Source organism: Ambystoma mexicanum, chromosome 2p (genome assembly GCF_040938575.1).
Source record: "Ambystoma mexicanum isolate Mex_15411 chromosome 2p, UKY_AmexF1_1, whole genome shotgun sequence".
Classification (NCBI taxonomy): Eukaryota; Metazoa; Chordata; class Amphibia; order Caudata; family Ambystomatidae; genus Ambystoma; species Ambystoma mexicanum.
Genome location: NC_090923.1, coordinates 992387912 through 992411750, shown reverse-complemented (window position 1 = coordinate 992411750; position 23839 = coordinate 992387912). Strand labels below are relative to the sequence as shown.

The 23839-nt window shown below is 48.9% G+C and overlaps 1 protein-coding gene across 2 annotated transcripts in view; it reads left to right on the top strand.

Annotated features, from left to right (window-relative positions):
- Positions 1–5637, top strand: part of LOC138567002 (N-acetyllactosaminide beta-1,3-N-acetylglucosaminyltransferase 2-like) — a 185267-nt gene extending 179630 nt beyond the window's left edge. For both annotated transcript variants that reach the window (XM_069644805.1, XM_069644806.1), the window contains one exon: positions 3040–5637. In XM_069644805.1, the coding sequence (XP_069500906.1) occupies positions 3049–4245 (1197 nt within the window). In that variant the 5' untranslated portion in view covers positions 3040–3048 and the 3' untranslated portion in view covers positions 4246–5637. The remainder of the gene's footprint in view (positions 1–3039) is intronic.
- Positions 5638–23839: the final 18202 nt, after the last annotated feature.

The window sequence follows — 23839 nt, the reverse complement described above, 5'->3', positions numbered from 1 at the left end:
AACGCTCACCTGATCGCGCTAAGCTGCGGGCTGCTGTTGGGACCAGTGTGGGCAGGAGTCCTACTGTAGGACTTATTCAAAGCAGATCCGGTGCAAAGCAGCTGAAAGTTTGCAAGGTGCACTGTTGGATGTCCACACACCCCCTGCTGATACATCTCCTTCATTCTTGAGATGGACACAGACCCCCCTAACCCCATCCTCTACAAGTGTAAACCCCCATGAGATCAGGACAGCCACCCCTGGCGGATCCTGTAGGGATGGGCAAAGAGACCCCTCAATGTGCGAAAAATAGACACCAACTAAAGAGGTCCCAACCAGGGACGTCATTTAGGGGTCGCCAGAGGTCTCCCTTGCGACTTTGTTTTTGGTAATGCAAGCTCCTGGGCTGTGGCCAGCACCATGTGGCTCTTTACTTCGGGAGTGGCTGGTGGCTTTCTTGGTGTTCAGGCCCCTTAAAAAAAAGAATAAAAATAAGAACAGGTGTGTCACAAGTCAAACACTTTCAGCACTGACCCTAAATAAGAAAGTGTAGGAATACCAAATAATGTGTCTTTCTAGAATTCTATACAATAATTGCTAGACTCATTAAAGGTTTATTTCAGGCACACTTCAGGGGGTGAGTCACTGATTTAGTCTGTTCTTAAACGCCTCAACTCAGCCTTTCATCCTTCTGAGGTCGATAAATGAGTACCAACACAGGTTGGGTGATATTGGGTGCATATTTTTTCTATATAAAGGGCTTAAGCGTAAGTGCTATATAATAACACATCAGTATCATTTCGTCATGGACGTCTGCTTGCATTCACAGTAATTTTAAATATGGGTCTATACACACTGATCTTAACGATCCATATGGAGATCCATTCTTGTATGAAATATACATACCATTACAGCAATGTCGTAACCATATTTTTCGTAGTGTACAATGCTATGTGATGCCACTTCCTGTTTTGTCAACTGGTGAAAGGTCGTGTTCCATCGCTTCCTGCAATATCACTTTGGGTTGGGGTCAAATGAAATCACTTCCTGTGATGTCATCAGGGGGTCAAGAGTTGTGTGATGTCACGTCCGCTACCACTGGCATTTTGGTGAAATGACGTCCCTGGTCCCAACCCACACAGGAGAGTACCCCTGACCTTCAGTGGCCACCTCCTCATCCGTGACCTGCCTTAAGCCCCTAGCTCTCAAAGTTGGCACATGTACCCTTCCCCAGGGAAAAGCAAACTGCTGCCTCTTATATAGAAAGGCTCAATGGGGAACAGACACCGAAAAGAGAGGACTGCCACACAACCTACTACTAATGCCCCACTTTCGTTTACCAGAAGGTTCAGTCTCTCCAGTCCAGATCCAGCAAATGAATGATAACTCGGTGTTCGGTGTTGTTCTTCCTGTGCCACGATCGCCCCTTCTACGTGCGATGCCTCCGGGTACTCGACTACCTTCAGTCCCACGTGCTACTCTCCTCCTCCTGACCCATACCCTTATGCAGGTCCAATGTATGGGTGTTGCAGATCGCCCTGCAAGGACTGTCGTGTGTAAACCACTTTGAGGCAGGTATGACATGCTTGCGGAAATGTGAGGGAGTCCTGGAATCCTAGGGAGAAGGCCTGTAAAATATGGGGCCTGAGTGGCAGGAATGATGGATTCAGGCAGGGGCAGAGCAGAGACAATGAAAGGGGATGTGGTGTCCTCCAGGCACCTTACAGGACTGTCACAGGGGGGTCGGGGCAGAAAGACTAGACATGCACAATAAAATGGTAGTCGTCTTGTAATAGTATTTCTGCCCATGTGCTTGCATGTATGTTCACTATAAGCCTTCTGACTTTTCACCCTTTACTATCATTCAAGCAGTGTCCTGTATGTGAAGAATTGTTTTTCCAAGATGGAACATGCAAGGAAACCACAATACTGTTGTCAGGAGTGTCTTAAATTTCCAAGATGGTGGCTAGGCGTGCCAGGTGGTCAAAATAAACAGAGGACTAACAGTATTGGATGCTCGGTAATTCTGTAGTCCTGATTTTGTTTTCAATATTTCATGAGTCTTCCTTTTCAGGTTTTGGGCCTCATAATTAACACTGCGCTGACTCTGGCTGGTTTAATGGTGTTGGCTTCATGACGAATTTGAAAATCCGCCAGTGTGCTGCAAGGCTGGTGGAGGCGGTGGGGGGTGGGGGGTGGGGGGAGGTGGTCAAGCACAGTACTGTCACTGAGTGCAGCGACTGGTGAAAATAAATTGCACATTATGGCTGCAACAGAAATGGAAGACATTAGGCTACAGTTCTTTCTGTATAACCGAGCATCCAACTGGCCCAACAGTCTTCTAATGTACATCTTCAAGAGCTCTGGCAGCGAGCCAAAGTTCTCCACAGCCAGACCTAGACACTGGCAAGAATGGATTGGTTTGTGAATGCAATGGAATGTGCCCTGCTCGTTTATAGCAGAAATGTGTTTATTTTTTTATTTATTTTTAAATTATTTTTTTTAATTATAAATGGTTGTCCAATCTCCCCTTTGTGCTTACTGCCAGTGGATCCCTTTGGTAGACATGTAAAGGGGGGTGGGGGGAAATCGGATCGTTCTCAGTTCCTGCACCCCCAAGACCCTGTGCTAGGCCTGTATAAGGCAGTGGCATTGTCCTCCATTCTAGTACCAGTTCCACACCTGTAGATGTATGGAACAGGTGATCACATGTCCGTGCTGCCCTGAGGGTGAACGGGGGGAACTTCAGATCAGAGCCTTTATAAACCTGTACACAGAGGATGTGATCTCTTGGGTGTGCAAACTGAAAGGTCAACATAAGTAAATGAACTCCTTTTTTTAAATGAATGTATTGCCTCCTTAACAGTTTGCACTAGACCTTTTGCAGATGGTACATAATCTGCTGTAGCCTTCAAGGTAAGTGAGTAGAGTGGCACCCTGAGGTTGAATTGAACAGTCTTTGCAGAGCTCAAACCTATAAATAAACTTAACCTTAAACTTGAATTGCCATTCGAAATTGGAAAATGTGTCTAATGGTTACTTTTTTGTTCTCCTTTACAGACCCAAGAAATGAATGTCCGAATTGCTAAACTGTATGCCTGGTTATTCTGTCTCTTTGCTGCGAACATCATTGTCTACACAGTTGTGACTTTGTCCAAGAGGCCGGGCGGTGACAGGAAAAATAAGGGGACTGAACAGGATACATTTGTCACCCTGAAGGGTAAACTATGGCGGCGGGATGACCTTGCCAGTCTCGCTTTGTGGCAGTTGTTGACCCTGTACGTGGATCGGTTGGGCAATCCCATCTTGAGAAACACCACTCAAATGTTCAACCTCAGTTTTCCCGAAAGCTGTGCTGAGCCCTTTGTGATAACCACCTCCAAGGTCCATGACTTCACTTCCTACCCAGATCACATGAAGGACTTTGTTCTGTCCATGCACTGTCGGAATTATTCCTTGGTCATCGATGCGCCAGATGTTTGCCACCAGACTCCAGACCTGCTGTTGGCCATCAAATCCCAAGTTGGCCACTTTAATCAGCGGCAGGCCATCCGTGACACCTGGGGAAGCAGTGGAAAAGTGGGCAATTTGACCATCAAGACCGTTTTCCTTCTAGGCAAGCAGGACCCAGAGGGTGGCCACCCAAACCTGAGTCCCCTTTTGGACTTCGAGAGGAGAAGGAAAGGGGACATTCTTATGTGGGGCTTTCATGACACCTTTTTTAACCTGACGCTGAAGGATATTCTCTTCTTCCAGTGGCTAGAGGATGGCCACTGCCCTAGTGCAAAATACATTTTCAAGGGTGACGAAGATGTCTACGTGTCCTCTGACAACCTTGCAGCTTACATTTCAGGCTTGAACTCGAGTGCAAAGCAGAACCTGTTTGTGGGCAATGTCATCCACAATGCCACTCCCATACGTGACCCCAAGCTAAAGTACTTCATCCCTGAGAGCTTCTACAAAGGTAGCTATCCGCCATATGCTGGGGGTGGCGGTCTTCTTTTCACACGGGATATGGCCAGTCGGCTATATTCTGCCACACAAGACATCCTGCTCTTTCCCATTGATGATGTGTACCTGGGCATGTGTCTGAAGGCCATTGGCGTTGATCCACAGATCCACCCGGGCTTCATGACCTTTGACTTTCCAGAGAAGGACAAAGGGAATCTCTGCATTTACCGAGATGTAATCATGGTACATCGAAGGACACCTCAAGAGACCATCAAGTTGTGGCATGAGGTCAATGATCCTGCTCTCGACTGTTAAGCTTGTGTGATTTTAAATCATGCTGGTTTTCAGTGCTACAAGGTACAGCTTCAAAACCCAAACCGCAGGACGTTTGTGCTGTACTACAATTGCTTTCTCGCGGCAGACATGGAAGAACAATCTCCTGCATTGGCTGAGATGCTGCGATTAGTCTACCTTACAGAGGAAAACACGTTCCATCAGGAATACCGTTTAACTCTGTGATCTTCATAAATTTGTTTGTGTTTGACATTGCTTTGCCAGATCATTGTGTTAAAAGAATGGTTTTGGTTGACTGCAATGCAAGTTCAGAACAGTGTTGCAGGCAGAGTTGAGGAGTCTCATGTTGCTTCTGTCCTCTTTCCCTACCATCCACTGCATGTCCTAGGAGCAAATGGCTTGTGTGGGTTAGGAAGGATTGGTGATGCTGCTGCTGCATTGTGAAAGCAGAGGATGGCTGGTGGGTGTCTTTTTCCAGGAAGCTTCCTCCCCTGAAACCTTTGCCACCCTGGGTTTCATAACATTACCTGCACACCACCAGAATCTTAGGACATCGCAGTGTGTGGACGACAGTGGATCTTGCCACCAAACCAGGAACAGCCATTCGCTGATTGCAGGCAACCATCTCACCTGTTCTTCGGGAGAAAAAAAAGTAAGACATGGAATTTTGTATATATAATTATTTTTCACTTCACCCTTACAAACGTGTGAAGAATAGGCAACATTAAAACGCTCTACCTCGTGCTTTACAAACTCCCAAAACTCTTGTCAATGAACATTGTGGCAAGTCTCCAGATGGGCAGAAGGATGGTCGTTGCCAGCAGTGCTTCCACTAGCCCCTCATGCACCTGCTTATTTTCACTTTTATTTTATACACCGGGGTCGCTCCAACACCTTCGTTATCCGCTTTTTGGGATGGGCCTTTAACTTTTAAGCTTCACCTGAAACTGAAGAAGCCAGTCTTGTTGCCTGGCACTGGCACAGATGCGGAGCTGAGCTTACTGGTATGATGGAAACAAGACTCTGGCTTGGCAGGGACTTTAACTGCACTGAAATGCCTGCACTCCCAGGTGTTGCTGATCTGAACTGTGACAAGAAAAGGAGTTATGTGCTTCATAACCGCAAACAGTCCTTGCCTGATGACCGTTTGCCACTTAATCTGATTGGACAGAAGCCCGAGTCTGTAATATTCTCAGGCTACAGTCTTGCTTTTCTTTGAAGGTTCCATCCAGTCCTTTTCTTGTCATATTTAATACTTGTGCTTGCAGTATGCCTGAATGTTTCTGTTTTTTTTTCTTTTAAAACTTGCTTTGTCATCATGTGTCTGTTCTGGAGCAAGTTCCTTAAATGCGTAGTTTTTTTATTTATTTCATACATTTTAAAAATGTTTAAATAAACACTTGTCCCATCGACTACCATTTCTTCTGCTTTTATAGCTGCACACACCCCAGCACGTCATGACTTTGTAGCACTGAGTTAAAAGATGTTGCAGAAGATTATGGACGCACATGTGTTATGCCCAGGTCGTGATTTATTTATTATTTGTTTAATGGTGTTTGATTTGTTGACATTACTTGCACACGTTTTTCGCTGATCAGTTTTTGCCTGGCGTTACTTATTCTGCAAACAAAACCCTTATTTTTGTACCTGTTCAAGACTGGTGGATGAAGACGTAGCTGGACGTGCCCTTATGAAGGGGACCTTCAAATCGAGTGATGTTGCACCAAGGGAAGTCACTGCACAACAGGGATGGAATTAAAATGCCTGTAATGGCACCGTGTCCCTCCTAATTTGTCCTGGGCTGACTGAAGATCCATGGGGGCCTGTTTCGAAATGTTTGGGTGGGGTGGGGGCCTTGCAGCAGCTGGGAAAACCTGTCTGAGGCAGCTGTGGGGTGTCAATAACAATGTTGATATGTGCACACCAGCAACCTTCCTTGCTGCTTGATTCAGTCGCAACATCCTAGATAAAGCAATGGAGTGAGGGGGTGAGTGGATGCAGATTATCAGGGGATGGGTTTATTAGTCTCTGCATGGCTGAACAAAAAGATTCCCAGTGCAGAGCTGAAACACTAAATGTCCACTTATGTAGCACCCTGCTAGGAGAGCTTATGCAGTTGAGAGAGGGGGGAGGAGGAGGAATGAGGTGATTAAAAACCGCTGCTGGATATACGGCAGGGCAGAAGGGAGCAGACGGCCTGTGGGTGCCAGCAAAGGCAGCCTGTAGCGTGCGTGAAGCAACGCACATATTTAAAGTATTGAATGAAAGAGATGTTTGTAAGATTGCCAACATGGGGGCAGCGTCCTGGCGGCTCGAGGCCCATTTCAACTGAAATGGTTGCAAGGCCATGGCACCATCCCTGATGTTGCCATCGCTTTCACATAATTCAGGGCAAGTTCAAATACCTGAAGACCAGCAGTTTGTTTGTCTACAATACAACCTTTTGACAGGTTTAGCCCCCACATCGTGGCCTGGCTCCACTTGCATTTGGGTGAGTAACTGCGCATGTTCCGGATGCCTGTGATTCCTATTGTATTTGGAAAACCAAGTTGTTGCTCTTACCCAGCATTTCTCCTGCTGAAATGCCACCTAATGATATGCAAGTTCATCATCATGTTTATTTCGGATATGTAAAAAACTATTCATAAAAACAGTACACAATGCAAAAAACACATCAGTTAAAATGCAATCCATAACATCAATACAGAGAAAAAACAAACACATACCACTAGAATACCACATAACACATTATCCCAAAAACTCACAAAAGTAGCAGCTAAAAGGGGGTTTCTGGCCACAGGTCATTAATAAGTATAGATACAAAACTGTCCATGAAGAGTACAAAAATACAGAAATGCAAACACAGAAATGCATACCAATTATGGCTCATTGAGGCACAACATTCATAAAGCCTCAAAAGGATAGCAGCTGAGCGGAGTCACAGAGCAGAAGAGTATATATATATATATATATATACGGCATAAACTCATTTTAAGGATCTATGCTTTGTATTTGTTTCCAAGGATGAAGTGATATTTTCAAATAAATGAGTATGTACTGTAATTTAGATCATTTTATTGTATCCACCTGTTCATTTTGTACTATAAAATTGCGTTTGTACATCGCCTTGGCGTAAGCCGCTATATAAATCACAAATACAAATAATTATCAACCTTACGATCCCCAAAACACCACTTGCCAACAAACTAGCACACTACCCTCTGCCCTCAGAACCTCACCACAGCTCACTATGCGCAGCCCCCAGCCCCACCAAAGCACACTCTCACACCCATCACAGCACACCTTAATTTACTGTCGCACACTTTGCACTTACCCGTGTTAATTCTGGCACACCAAATAGGATTTGATTCACAACTCTCAGACTCGGCAAAATACTGACTCTTCAACATTGACGGTAGCTTGTCTTTCCAGAAACACACAGCCAAGAAGACCAAATAGCCTAGCTCAGAATCTCTACCGTTTGAAAAATCAAACCCTTCATACTGCCTCAGGACTAATGGACAATAGTGCAGGCCCTTGTGGTCTCACGCATGGATGGGGGAAAATGCTCTCCTGACATGGCTCCCAGCTGCTCACTTGGCTCCCCTAAAAGCAGTCCACCACGCTGCAGGATGTCTTATTACGGGAGCTAGGGAATGAGACCGAATTACCCCCATCCTCCGCGAACTACAATAGCCTGCATTCCAAACAAGGATATTGGTCAAGACTCATGTATCAACAACGCGGCCACAAGCAGCACACCAGTGTACCTGGTGGTTAAGCTCCACTAATCTAGTGGAACAAGTTCCTTGTGCAGCAAATCGAACAACCGACTTGAATCTCAATTCGGTCCGCAAAGGACCCGCAAACAATCCTCTTGTCATGCACCCACCTTCTGGTACTCTATCCCGGTGTCGGCTCGGAAAGCCCCCACAATTCTCCAATTTTGCAAAACATGGCTCTTTCAATAACACCTTACCAAGAACTAATTCCAATGGACTCGCATACCAACGCACAGACCTCACAGTACTGTGCTACTCTTAAGATGCCAGCCCAAATGCTGTGCGTTAACTAAATAAAATAAAGAATACCTGCCACCACTCACCATAGCGCCACTGTAGCTCAGACCAGTACCACTATTAGCAACCCACCCCAGTACACTTCAGCCCAGAACACTGCCTCCAACCCATCCCAGAACACCTTAGCAACACTTAGTCCTCATAACTTATACCAGATCAATCAGCACAAAGCCCACACACCCACCCTAAATCGCAAACCCAGGCCACCATAAGATGTCAACAGCTGGCCGATGGGACAAGTACATGAGCACATTAAGGCATTGATTGCCAAATATCTCATGTTCCAAGCTAATGGGGGGGGGGGGTGGGGGGATAGCATCGGGGCAACAACTCATTTGTCTTGGAAGCAAGACAACGCTTTGCAATACAGGTTTGAATCCCGATCCCACGCTGGTATTAAGCGTGTTATAAAAGAACAATTGGAATTATAATTAATGGATAAATGATGGCCAAGTTCATTGGCTTTGCCAATGCTGGTTATGTTTTTGGAGGAAATGTGGAGAAAGCTAGCTTCCTTTGCATCAACTGGGTCCACATCCTGTTGAGCTTTGGGCCAAACCTGATGTGTTTTTAGGAATCTTTGTAAGAAATGTTCTAATGGTAGCTCACATCCTGTAGGCCTTGTCTGATATCATTGCTTGAGTTCTCCCAAAGGCCAGTGCGCTTCCAGCGTCATTCGGGGGCGGGGGTGGGCATTACATTACCTCCTCGTCCCAGTCTTTACCCAATGAGACATCCGTGACTCTCGAGATGCAACTGCCTACTTTTCTTTCAATAGGAATCCCCATGCCGATGTGACTCTTGGCAATAGGAGGGCAAAAGGGCACAGCCCAGCCAGTGACCCACCTGTTTATTCCAGGTGACCTTCTGGTAAATACTCGAGCAGAGGTGCCAATGTAAGACCCTGCTGCTGGCACACTCCTGCAGCAAGAGACTGTAGATGGTGGTTAATGTAATATGTCCTGCTTGGTTGGTGGACTGGTGGGGCGGCAACCTTGTGCCCTCCCCTCCCAAGATCCGGCAAACCAGACTGGGAGGTCCTTCTGCATGGTCTTCTTTGGGTGGTTTATAGGAACTTCTGCTGAGCCAACATCAAAGTGAGGATGGAGCTTATACCAGGCCCACTCCGCAGCTGTGTCTCAATCATTGTGACGTGTGCGGTGCTTGAGGGAAGATTTCGGCTGCGTGCTTTGTTGTGCATTTTGTGGCAACTATGGCTTGGAGTTTGTATAATCCTCCCACTTGTGCCGGGACATTCCCATGTCTCTACTCGCAGAAGAAACTACGGGAGGGGGCACAGGCACCACTTTGGGCTTACTGCACAAAAACACCCAGACTTGCTTGCAGTGGAAAAGGTTGCTTTAATGTGATGGGCCAAAGCTCACAAATAAACACTAAGATGGCTCCTTGGCCTTACAGACTAACATAACTGTTTTTAACAACTTGCCAAAAAAATTTAATAATTAAACACTTTCAATACCCCCAACAATTTCAATAATTAAATCAGTTCAACTTCCTCCCTACCTATCCCCTGCTCCCTACCGTCTCCTTGCCATCTTCTCAAGCCTTCCTTCCCGCTTTCTCCCATCTTCTCCCCGGGGCCATGCCCCTCTATCATCAATACCTGTTCCCCCCTCTTTGCACCCCCGCGGTAGCCCGTTCGTGCAAACAACACCACCCCCATCCTTTTCCGCGCTATTCCACCACTGTGCTTCCCTCCCCCCTCATCCAAAGGGGCCATGCCCCCGGCACCAGAAAAACACTACCCTGAGTTGTTCTTTCTGCCCCACCTTACCTCTATTTCCAATTTTTATTATGTCCTGTACTGCCCTTGTCGCCCCCTAATTCAATAACTATTCCCATATACCGATAGATGCACTCCCTCCTCTTGAAACAAAAAACCTCAAAAGCTGTGTCCCTGTGCACCAGCACTTGTGCCTCCACCGCACTAACAACATCCGCAACTACCCGTTAAACTTCTTCCTAGACCTTCTCACTGCCCCTTCATTCACCGTCCCCCAGCAAACCTCCTCAGCAACAACTTTATCCAACCACCATACCTTGAGCGCCATCGCCCAAAAACAGCTAGGTCCCCCTATTATTTCTTATAGCAATGCTACTCCCTAATCATTTACTAAGCCATTCCCGCCCCTGCGTGTACTATTAACACCTCCCGAACCCCATGACGCTCCCTTACTCCTGCTAACATGGGCAGCAAATAGACCCACCTAAGCCCCTTTTCTCCCTAAAACACTGCTATGACTGCATCCTCAGTTGTGTCCAAACAATCCGATCTCTCCCCACATTCCCTCCCCAATAACAATTTGATGGCCACAATTCCTTGTCTACGGCAACTCACCTCTCCTCCATGCACCATCTGAAAACCAAAATTGTTGAGTCTCTCTTTGCCACTGCCAAAACCCCCCTGCTCCTGCCCTCATTCCTAATCTGCCCCAATTCCAGGATATCTCTTCTTATACCCCCAGTACTTCATTTATCCCAGTGCCCCCCATGATCCCTCTCCTTTCTTCTAGCACCCGTCCTACTACCTTCCGAATGCCGCCTGCCAACCTCCTATAGGCAATATTTACCAACCTCAGCTCACTCCCCCACAGCCACCAAAACCTTCCTCCTGACCCCCACAATACATGTGCTGCCAGCTCTGCCAACCCATCCTCTCGCTGCAAAACCACCCTTCTTTTTCCCCCCATTTTTCTCCCCCCAAGAAAACCCATCCACGTCTGGCCAACTCCTTACTCCCCCTACGGAAGCACCCCCTCCGGCCCTTTACTTCCTGGCCTGCCTTTAATTTGTGTATCTTTAACCCCCTTCTTCTAGCAAATGCACCTACCCCCACTTATACCTCCTGCCTCCGCTATCCTATTCCCCTCCTGTTCTCACTTGACCCCACCCTCCATCACCTTACTGCCATTGCACCATGTGTCCCACACTGCACCAGGGGCCCACGAGCACCCCCGTCCATGCAGTCCAATCCACAAAACCTGCCCCTCCAGCACCTTGCGCCCATTACACCATGTTTCCCCACTGCACCAGGGGCCCTTTTGTATCCCCAATCCATGCAGCCACCTCATCACCCCCCCCTGCACCAGGGGCCCTCGCGCACCCCTGTCCATGCAGCCACCTCTCATCACTTCCCACCCACTGCACCAGTGGCCAAATGAGCACCCACGTCCATGCAGTCCGCACCTCATACCCTGCCCCCTCACGTAGCTTCTTGGCACCCTTAATCCCCTTGAGTGCCTCTCTCCTTCTGCTCCTACTTGAGCACCAACTCTAATATAATCCCTTTTTGCCTCCAAGCAAGTACTTCAACTAATCCAAGCCGAACTTGCAACTCCCTTGGCCTTACCTACCAGGCTCCTCCTGTGATGTGCATACTGAATTCCCGCCCTTGCACGTGCCCTACTGTACACTGGAAATTGCAATACCCACTTCACCTCTGTCAATCTCTCAGTATTGACTCTGTGCCACTATCAACCCTCTCAAGCCCCCCCCCCCAAAGCCTGCTCACCTTGTCGTGCGGCAAGGGTGACTGCCCTGCCACAGTCTTCCACACCCTCCCTATGACAGCCTCCAACCCCTATCGGTTTTTCCGTTATATTCCCCCCCCCCACGGCCCGCCTCTACCTTAACGTCTGCCTCACCGTCATGATGCCTACCCCCTGGGGAACCAGACCAGGTCCAGCAACCCCGGAAGCAGGCATCACGTTATTTTGAGCAAGCCCAAAAACCCCTGCTAGGGGCTGTTTGGGTGCAGTCCTGGCACCTATGGCGGCAGGCTCATATGGAGAGTCAGTCCTGGCGCCATAGGTGCCAGGCTCATAGAGTGGAACTTACCTGATGCAGACCATGCTGCAAGCTTACCTGATGCAGACCATGCTGCAGAGCTCCAAGCCAAATGAGGCTTGGAAGGGACTGTTTTACCTAGGGACTATTTATTTATTTATTTTTATTTTTTATGTTTTATTTTATTTTTTACTCGGGTGGGGCTGGGGAGGAATACTTACCTGGGACTACTTTGGAGGCTATTTAAACCACGCCCGAAGAGCAGCACACGCTTTGCGTTATTCTGCATCCACGCTCACTGTGTCTGCAAGCCTGCATCCAGTCTTCTGCCACGCCCGCCTCGAGTCTGCAGCTCCTAGAAAAAGGGAGGCACAGAAGGAGAAAAGGTTAGAAGAAGAGCAAAACCTTCGATCCTTACCTGAATTCCGGATCCACCGCGCCTTTTACTCGCACTGCCTCGCCTGCTGCAGCGCCGCACTCAACTCACCGGCCTTCGCAGCATCCTCACGGACCACCGCATCCTTCGGCACGTTCCTGCCGCACTCTGGCACCTAAGGGGAACACAAGAACACCAAAGGTGAGCCAAGGGAATAAACAGAGGCAATAGTAACTACCCCCCATAGACTTACCTGATTACCGTCGGGGGTACTATTCCTCTTCACTGGTCGGTGCAGTCTCCTTTGCATCCTCGCCATACCCCAGCCCCTAAGGGGAACACAAGGACAACAAGGTGAGAAAAAGGGACAAACAAGGGGAACTCTTCTCACTGCAATAGACTTACCTAATTTTACCGCCGGAGTCATTTTTCCCCGAACTTCATATTTTCTCTCCACACCTGAATAAGGGAGCAAGCAACCGGTTACATTCTGGCCTTATTTTATTGAACTGTGTAGGATAAGCCAAATGCTTACCTGAACTTCATCAGCTACCACGAGGAACTCTTTGCTGGTGTCAAGCTGCAAACTGCAAGGAGTCGGACAAGAGTGAAAGTCAGACATGTGAACTTTTACGAACTACATACTTTTCGGAGTCAATATTGTTCTGGAACTCACCAATTCCTTCGAGCCAGTGAAGCAACTGGTTATCAACGCGCCCCTGCGATCAATGCAGGATGGAGAGCTCATCTTTTCAAACCATCAGGTGAGACTATAAGAGGGGACATCAAAGGTGATCTGTGGGGAGAACAGCGGGGGTGGGGGAATTTACGCTCAACTCCACGGGTGGTTAATTCCCTTTCTCCATTTGCAGAAGAATATTCCTAAGGGCCAACCAAACGAAGCTAGGTGGGCCAGTCCAGTCCATCATCTCGGCCCTACGTGTCACATTGGTGGAGACCGCAGCTGTCCAGTTTAGATTGACGCCTCTGCGGGAGCCAGGTGAGCTTAACACCCACCTCCTAATCCTGTTCTCCCCCACTAATGCCCTCCCTACCTAGCCCACACTGCCAGTAAACCTTGTTTCACCCCCAATGCCAAAATGCGCCCCTGCACCTGGGAAATACCTAGCCCTTAGGCAACGCTTTGTCCACCTAACTTTGACCTATGAACTACCTCCACCTCACCCCCCCTACCTTGATAATTTGCTTATAACCCCTGTAAAACCTTTGCCCCATCCCCACCCTTTCCGATAAACTGAGGCCCACCTCCAGGACCCCCAACTTTAACTGGCATACTGTCCTCCCCTCCACCCCACCTCCTTGCCCCACTCATCGCCCTTTCCCTCTGTCCCCTGCCTGAAAACAATGCATAATCGGATGCCGACCCGCGCTTCGGCTGCACTCGTGCTTAAATTTGCACATCGTCCTCGTGCACCCTTCTTTATTGAAATCCCAACATGCTGCTGAGGGCTGACCTCTGCCTCCTCCCCCCGCTACCTTCTGGGGTGGGGCAACCAAGAAAGGGCTGGTAAGGCACGGACAAACAACTTGCTGTGTGTAACGTTGGAGCTGGCCTCTTCGGCACCATCCACTGCAGCCAGACGTCCATATGAATCTCACACCACACCTCCTGGCTGTCCTCTGCCATCCTCGCCCTGAACTCTTCATAATGTACCCACGCAAAGCCCCCAAAATCTGTGAATGCCTTCATTCTAACATCCATATATTTCCACAATGCTACACACCTCTCTGGGAATTGTTTTCACAGTAGACACTTGCATAAATAATGAAAGCCGATGTCCAATTCTCAATCGTCACTGGCACCTCCTCCTCCTCCTCCTTAGCCCTTACTTCCCTATGTAGGAGCTTAAAAATGTCCACAAATTCTGCTGCCTATCACATATCCTTTGTTGCCCCCATCAAATGTGCGCACAATGGCTTCGTAATGCCCATATGTGGCAATCTTTTATCTTTCTTTGTACCATCCGCTGCCCTCTCCTCCGGGGCCTGCACCCCCTCGGGTGCCCCAGGCTCATCCACTTTGTCCGTTTGCACCTCCACCGAGGATACCCTCCTCTCCATCTCCACGGTCCGTGCAGCCCGTAAACCTTTTCCACCCCCTGTCACCTGGGCCCCAACCCCTTCCCTTCCTGGCCCCCACCTCGTGTCACCCCTGCGCCAAGCCATTGACCACTCCCCATCCCACTCAACTTTCTGCCCTGCCTTCGCCCAGCTGCAGTCTAGCCTCCATTCCAACGCTCCTCCTCTCCTTCCTCACTGGGCTCCTGCAGCGGGGTCAAAACATATCCGCAGTCTCACCTAACCAGTTTCCCCACCGACCCCATGCACCTGTGTTTCACCTTCCCCCTCAAACCCCCTCTCACTCTTTCCCTCGTCCTTATGCCCATGTACCCATCATCCTCCCACTGTCCCACATACTCCTCCTCCCCCTGGTCATCCCCAATGTAATACTGTGGCTGTTGCGAGCACATGCTCGGGTCGGGCAGCTCCTCCTCATGTGAGCCCGGGGCGTCTGCCCCGCCACTCAGTCGGCGTCTTCTCAGCTGGGCCGTAGAAACCCCTTCCTGGTCCTCCCTTCTTGGGCAAGGGGACCTCTCCTCCACCCTTTGGTCCTTCGTGCTAGGGGCCGTGCGGCGCCATCTTGTCTGTCCTTGTAATTCTTGTGGAGGGGCCGTTCTTAAATCCTCTCCTGTCTCTTCCTCTAGAACAGCGTGGGCTGTACTGTGCCCTCCACCCGAAGTCGTCCTAGCGGGGGAGGCTGTTCTGCGCCTCTCCCTATCCTCACTACACAAAGGGGACCGCTGTCTCCTCCTCCCACCTGCACTCTTCTGCAGATATTTTCCTCCCTTACCCCGCCGTACTTCCATCCCTCTCCGCTCCCCTGCACCCCCATCTTCACCCCGCATCTGCCCTGCCCCTATTTGCACTGTCCTATCACCCGTGTCCTCCTACGGGTCTTTATCACCCAAATTCCTCCCTGACATCTCTCCTGCCTCCCCTTTTCCCCCCTGGACGCTCTCCTGGGAATCTTGTTCCTGCTCCTCCTGCCCCCTTTCTCCTAAACTTCTCCTCTGCCTATTGCAGGGCTACATGCCACCACTGCAGTGAGCGCCCCATCTACCACTGCTCTCCGTTGCAGCCTCTCCCCCCCCCCCACCAGCCCCTTTTTCCCCCCGTAACTTCTTCCACTACTCCCTCGAGCCGGGCTTTTGTTGCCCTGCTGATACTATCTAGTGCCTCCCTGAGGGCCTGGGCATCCACCAGACCCTTCTGTTTGTTCCCTTGCCCCACCATCCTGCTGCCGCCAAAAAACCACAACAGCGCTTGCAACCATCCTTTGCCCCCCAATTAAAGGCTAGCCCCCAAGCCAAAAATAGTTCCCACTAAGTGGCCTCCCTAATATGAAAGCGGAAGGAAAAAAATCCTCCCCTTCAAAAGTACCAACACAACTGGCACACTAAATGCAATCCTGCTTCAGATCCAAGCTGCTTCCTTTATTGTATCTATTATGAAAAAAACTCCTAGTGCTGCCCACTAACCTCTTCTTATCATTTACTCCTTTACTTTTAAATTATATTTTACCTATTTTATTTTGATTTTTTTTAATTTTATTTTTAAGTTGGAACCCCCTGATCCCCCAAAAGCTAACTGACTGAGCTGCCTTAGATCCGCTCAGTCCGCCAGGCATGATTGCGCGGACCGCCCCCCGGAGGCCTAAGAATGGCGCTGCTCTGCTATGCCACTTAAATGCAGCCCATGAAGCCCTGCAATGGGAGTCCTATAAACCATGTGCGGCCCCTTTAAAGGGTCTGCACTGCCCTCGGTGGCCACACTACAGCACCGCGCTCTCACTGCCGGCAAGGAGAGCGGCTCAGGACACGTCCTGCAAACGGGGCGCAATGTGCCCAATGCGACCCCTATGTGGGCTGCACGTGGAAGGACGGGGCCTGACAGCAAACCCAGAACCACCCCCACCTACCCCCTGCTAAAACCCACACTCTGAGCCCCAGAAGCCGTCAGGGGAGCAGACCCACTACAAGGTGAGGTTAGGTGTACCTGATCTGCGGTACAACTAACTTTTCTTTTTTTTTTGACGCACACAGTATAAAACCCCTAACTGTGCCTACCAGCCCGCTGCTACCTAATTTCTAATCACCAGCCTGTCCTCACCTCAAACAGACCACCCAACTATTAGGCCCAGGAGCAGGGGACCAGGACAAATGCTCGTCCTCAACCGTCGCCTGCTCCCGAACCATCCCTGCTCCCTTAAATACCCCTGACGGCGCGCTTTGCGCAGCACCCAAAACAACCTGCCACAGGGGGCAGGGGAAGAGGAGCAGGAGCGATGAACATGATGGACACGGCCCCCGAGCTGTTTTCAACAGCAAACAACAATGTATTCAGAGCCCCCTGGTTTGAACATCACATGGCGATTGGGGCAAACCTGAGGGGACAACAGGCAAGGTGTGTATGCAGGACACACATTGGAGTGGGGTGTATCAAGCTAACGAGAAGGCTGCCGGGACAGATTTGGAGAGGGGTCGGGCTGAGAGTGGAAGGCCTGTTCCTCTGCTCCGTATTCCTTACATTTGGCAAAGGTGTGTGGGCAGAGGCATTAATGGAAAAACTGAACCCCCTACTGCATGCTTAACACAATACAAATGAAAAAAACAGGCCTGCAGAACCAGACTAGCTGCCCTGTGGCCTCTCGCTGCAGCAGGCACTTGTGCAAAGATCCTGCCGCCGCCCACGGGATCCTCCCCTGCTGACTCCCCAGTGCTCGATTTCAGGAATGTCGGCTCCCAGTCGCATGTTTTTAGGGTGACCATATTTTCTAGACCAAAAAAGTTTAAAACCTAGGAAAAGGACATGAATTGGAGGCCTAAAATATGACAGCTGCTGGCTAGGCTAAAGGACTGATGGATTGAAGTATTGTTGGAGGTATCTGGCTTCTTTCGAGCCCTTTTTACAACCATTGCATGAGCAGTTTGAATACCTTCAATAATGTCATGGGTTGTTGGGGTATTTTTGGGCGGATGGCCCAAGTGCACAGGCCTGCCAGTGGGCCGCAGCACGGTTCCTGCCTGCATGGGCGTGAATGAGCAACGTTACCCATGACCTGCCTTTCGCACGGACACTCAGCACCTTTCTGGCTGCACAGTGAGGATTTATGTGTGCTTTCATCTAAAGAGCATATCTGTAAGGGCACACGTGCCCAGATATGTGCATTGCGATGCTCACCTGATCACTCTAAGCTGTGGGCTGCTGTTGGGCCCAGTGTGGGTAGGAGTCCTACCGTAGGACTTACTCAGATATTGGCCTCCATAAAAACGGGTCCGGTGCAAAGCAGCGGAAAGTTTGCAAGGTGAAGTGGTACATTGATGCACCCCGTCCCCTCAAAAAAAATCTGAGTGAAAAGCGGGACCATGTCTCGCGCATCAGAAAAGGCAATTAAACGAATGGTCATAGTATGTTCCAACATGGCTGGTCCCTACATAAGAACCAGGATGGTACTGCTGGCAAAGGTGCAAGGATTTGTGAAATGGAATGATTTGAGGGCTATTTTCTTTTTTCCTTTCTTCTCAATTCAGTTCCCCAAGGGACTCCTTGGGATGCATGCCATATTTGCTCAGGAGAGACGGGTCCGGAGTCGGTGCAAGGGGTTTTTCACATCTCAGCATATGGGGGAGAGCAAGCAATGTTGCCAAGTTAGCTATGCCTTTCCACCCTTACAGGAAGAGTGGCCACACTGGCCTGCCTGCCAACCCCCAAGAAGTACTACTCTGAAACACCTTGTGAAATGCAACCTTTTCAGTGGATAATACTATTTTCATCTCTGCTCCAGGCCTCATAATATCTAGACGCCCCTTTCAGGCTGAAGTTCTCATACAGGCAAAAGGCGAAGCCATCCGGCACTGGGTGCCAGCCAACACACCTTGAGCCCCTGCAGTCGAGCACAAGTCGCCTGCATATAATCTGGTTTCAGAAATGCCATTGCTGGATGGAGGTGAGCCTTCAACAGAAATTGATCAACCGATATCCTGTAGCTGAATACAGTCAGTTACAGAACTAGGAAACGACCGAGTGGGTTCTGGCCAGGAACATGCATAAGTGGACATGCACTCAACCCATTCCTGGGCCTGTGTCAATCAACAGACCTTGACATGCACAGAATATTTTTAAATGTGGACTTGTACACAACCCTTTGAGTGAAGATCTGTTGCTTCGCATACCTTGCATCAACAGAAATTGGTTTTGAGTACCACCCACAGCAGACTAGAAACCATTCAACTGCAGAGCATGACATGCAGAAAACCCATCATGTAGTACGATCAGGCCCCCTCCGCAACTGGATAGGCATGTGACCACAAGCTGCTGGTAGGACAGTTGCATGCCGAACCTGACCTGCATAAAATCCACTGCTGGTTCTATTCAAATCCAAGGCATTGGACTTGTGCCCAACCTATTCTTGCATAAGACAAGCGAACACAGCTTCTCCAAAACTATGCTGCACGTATTTGTACTGACACTCCATATGGGGCCCACATTTCCCCGTTCTTCGATCATTGCACTGGCTTCCAGTTCTTCAGCGTGTGCAATTTAAATCACTAGTGATAGTGCATTGGGCCTTTTATGACTCTGGTGCTGAATATCTACAGGAACAGTCAGTGCTTTAAGTGGGGTAAGAAATTGAGGGGGGGCCCTCGTTTGGAGGCGTGGCCTCCATTGTGGGCGTGGCCTAAACGTGCACAAATCATAGTAAGGTGCGCAAACAAATATATAAATGTATTTGAGCATTTATATATTTGTTTGCGTACTACTATGGTTTGTGTATTTTTCAAGCCTTCTTTTATATTCATAGCAATGTTACATATTTCTATGTTTATAAAAGGTGGCTTGAAAGTGCACACACCATAGTAAGTTACGCACACTTGTGTGCTTACCTTACTATGGTTTGTGTACTATTCAAGCTGCCTTTTATAAACATAGACATTTGTAACATATGTCTATGTTTATAAAAGACGTCTTGAAACGTAGGCATCTTTTATAAAGCGTTGAGGACGGACAAAACCCAAGGTGGCTTTGTCCGTCGACAAAGCTTTATAAAAGTTGCTTTGAATTGTGTACGATTCAAGCCATCTGTTATAAACATATAAATATTTCTACATGTATAAAAGATGGCTTAAACGTACACAGTTGAAGGCATCTTTTATAAAGCCTTGCCAAAGGAGAAAGGCGCCTCGGGCTCAGTGATCTCTGCTCAGAGCACTGACCCCGAGGCGTCTTTCACTCTCTGCGAACCCGCGGGCTCCGTGATCTAATCTACATATTAGATCATGGAGCCCGCGGGTTCTCTGAGGGTCAGTGACCTGGCGAGGGGAACTAAGGGACTGTAGCTTCCTCTGATGGCCCCTCAGATGAGGGGTCATCAGAGAAAGTTACAGAGACTGACGGAAGTGCCAGCCAGTCACAGCGACGCTGTGGCTGGCTGGCACTTCTGTCAGCTTGCCTGACGTTTAACTGGCGGGCGCATCTCCCGTTGCGGCTGCGGCCGCGGCGGGATAATGCGTCCTGCCATGGCGTGGTGGGGCTGGGGGGCCCCGGCAGGGCCCCGGCTCAGCCTCACTTTTTGGAGACTGCCGGGGCCCGGCCCCGGCAGGCCCCGGCCCACTTAAAGCACTGGGAACAGTTCTGTCCCTATGTGCCCTCCCGTGAACTATGGTCCCAGGGCGCCTGTCTCCTCGTGATCCCTCGCTATCAGTTTGAGCGAGTAAGGGACCGCTTCTTCTCGGTGGCTGCTGCTAAATTGTGGAACTCTTTGTCAGTTTCATTAAGATCAACAGATAATCGCCTTGCTTTTCACTGACTGTTAAAAACGTATCTGTTTTAATTGTTCCTTTTTTTCACCAGTTGATCTTTTTCCTTTCCGGTTTATGTTGGCGCCAAGATGCTTCGGCGTGCGTGCACTTTATAAAATAAATTAATATAACATAACCCTTTCGTGTGAAGCCAGCATCCTGCAGAGATGGGTATATGGAGAACCCAAAGATAGTGGCAGGACAGTCACCTAAAGAAATGGTATGCACACTGTTTCTGGGTATATTTTAGTCATATGCACAATTTGTAGTGCACACTGCCCCGTTCTGTGCCCAGATTGATCACCTGCATAAACGGGCACTCCGAACTTCCTGCAGGATTCATGGCAGGCGTTGGCAGAACTGGGTTACACACAGTCCTTTTTCTTTGCACTAGCCAGTCCTCTGCAGAACGGGGTAAGCGCACAATCAATTGATGGGCAGAAGCCATGCACTTGCAGAAATGGGCAAGCTCCGAACTGAGTACAGCAGATCCCTGCAGAACAGTGCTTTGCCACCCCATATGCAGGTAACTGGCAACAAGCTGCACTGTTAGATGTCCATGAACACCCTGCCGGATTCATCACCCTCATTCTTGAGATGGGCACAGAGCCTCCCAACCTCACCCTCTAACCCCAGAGAGATCAGGACAGCCACCCCTGGCGGATCCTGCAGGGATGGGCAGAGACACCCCTCAACAAGCAAAGAATAAACACGAACTAAAGAGGTCCCAACCCACACAGGAGAGTACCCCTGACCTTCACCAGCCACCTCCTCATCCAAGACCTGCCTTAAGCCCCTAGTTCTCAAAGTTTGCACATGTACGCCTCCCCAGAGAAAAGCGAACTACTGTCTCTTCTTTGGAAAGTCTCAACGAGGGACAGACACCGAAAAGAGAGAACTGACACAAAACCCACTGCTAGTGCCCCTAAAAATACTGCACTCTCATTTAGCAGAAGGTTCAGTCTATCCAGTCTAGATTCCTCAAATGGCTGAGAGCGCAGTGTTTGGTATTGTTCCCCTGTGCCACGATCGCCCCTTCTACGTGCGATGCCCCCGGGTACTCAAGTACCTTCAGTCCCACTTACTACTCTCCTCCTGACCCATACCCTTATGCAGGTCCAATGTATGGGTGTTGCAGATCGCCCTGCAAGGACTGTCGTGTGTAAACCCCTTTGAGGAAGGTATGACATGCTTGCGGAAATGTGAGGGAGGCCTGGAATGCTCGGGAGAAGGCCTGGAAGATATGGGGCCTGAGTGGCAGGAATGATGGATTCAGGCAGGGGCAGAGCAGAGCCAATGAAAGGGGATGTGGTGTCCTCCAGGCACCTTACAAGGCTGTCACGGTGGGGGGTTCAAAGACTAGACATACACAATAAAATGGTAGTCGTCTTCTAATAGTATTTCTGCCCATGTGCTTGCATGTATGTTCACTATAAGCCTTCTGGCTTTTCGCCCTTTACTATCCATTCAAGCAATGTCCTGTAGATGAAGAATTGCTTTTCCAAGATGGAACATACAAGGAAAACACAATACTGTTGTTGGAAGGGTCTTAAGATTGCAAGATGGTGGCCTGGCGTGCCAGGTGGTCAAAATAAACAGAGGACTAACAGCATTGGATGTTCAGTAATTCTGTAGTCCTGATTTTTGTTTTCAATATTTCGAGTATCCCTTTTCTGGTCTTGGGCTTCATAATTATCACTGCGCTGACTCTGGCTGGTTTAATGGTATTGGCTTCATGATGAATTTGAAAACCCGCCATTGTGCTGCAAGGCTGATGTGTGCGGCAGGGGGTCAAGCACAGTGCGGTCACTGAGTGCAGCGACTGGTGGAAATTAATTTCACATTATGACTGCAACAAAAATGGAAGAAATTAGGCTCCACTTCTTTCTGTATCACCGAGCATCTAACTGGCCCAACAGTCCTTTTAATGTACATCTTCAAGAGCTCTGGCAGCGAGCCAAAGTTCTTCACAGCCAGACCTAGACACTGGCAGGAATGGATTGGTTTGTGAACGCAGTGGGATGTGTCCTCGTTTATGGCAGAAATGTATTTATTTACTTTTTTAATATATATATTTTTTTAATGAAAACTGGCTGTACAATCTGTCCTTTGTGTTTACTGCCAGTTAATCCCTTTGGTACACTTGTAAAGGGGGGTGGGGGGAAATCGGATCGTTCTCAGTTCCTGCACCCCCAAGACCCTGTGCTAGGCCTGTATAAGGCAGTGCCATTGTCCTCCATTCTAGTACCAGTTCCACACCTGTAGATGTATGGAACAGGTGATCACATTTCCGTGCTGCCCTGAGGGGGAATGGGGGGGACCTCCAGATCAGAGCCTTTATAAACCTGCACACAGAAGATGTGATCTCTTGGGTGTGCAAACTGAAAGATCAACGTAAGTTAATGAACTCCTTTTTAAAATGAATGTTTTGCCTCCTTAACAGTTTGCACTAGACCTTTTGCAGTTGGTACATAATCTGCTGTAGCCTTCAAGGTAAGTGAGTAGAGTGGCACCCTGAGGTTGAATTGAACAGTCTTTGCAGAGCTCAAACCTATAAATAAACTTAACCTTAAACTTGAATTGCCATTCGAAATTGGAAAATGTGTCTAATGGTTACTTTTTTGTTCTCCTTTACAGACCCAAGAAATGAATGTCCGAATTGCTAAACTGTATGCCTGGTTATTCTGTCTCTTTGCTGCGAACATCATTGTCTACACAGTTGTGACTTTGTCCAAGAGGCCGAGCGGTGACAGCAAAAATAAGGGGACTGAACAGGATACATTTGTCACCCTGAAGGGTAAACTATGGCAGCGGGATGACCTTGCCAGTCTCTCTTTGTGGCAGTTGTTGACCCTGTATGTGGACCGGTTGGGCAATCCCATCTTGAGAAACACCACTCAAATGTTCAACCTCAGTTTTCCCGAAAGCTGTGCTGAGCCCTTTATGATAACCACCTCCAAGGACCATGACTTCACTTCCTACCCAGATCACATGAAGGACTTTGTTCTGTCCATGAACTGCCGGAATTATTCCTTGGTCATCGATGCGCCAGATGTTTGCCACCAGAATCCAGACCTGCTGTTGGCCATCAAATCCCTAATTGGCCACTTTAATCAGCGGCAGGCCATACGTGACACCTGGGGAAGCAGTGGAAAAGTGGGCAATTTGACCATCAAGACCGTTTTCCTTCTAGGCAAGCAGGACCCAGAGGGTGGCCACCCAAACCTGAGTCCCCTTTTGGACTTCGAGAGGAGAAGGAAAGGGGATGAGAGAGGAGAAGGAAAGGGGAAGGGGATGGTAAATGGTTATCATAAAGGGCTCAGCACAGCTTTCGGGAAAACTGAGGTTGAACATTTGAGTGGTGTTTCTCAAGATGGGATTGCCCAACCGGTCCACATACAGGGTCAACAACTGCCACAAAGAGAGACTGACAAGGTCATCCCGCCGCCATAGTTTACCCTTCAGGGTGACAA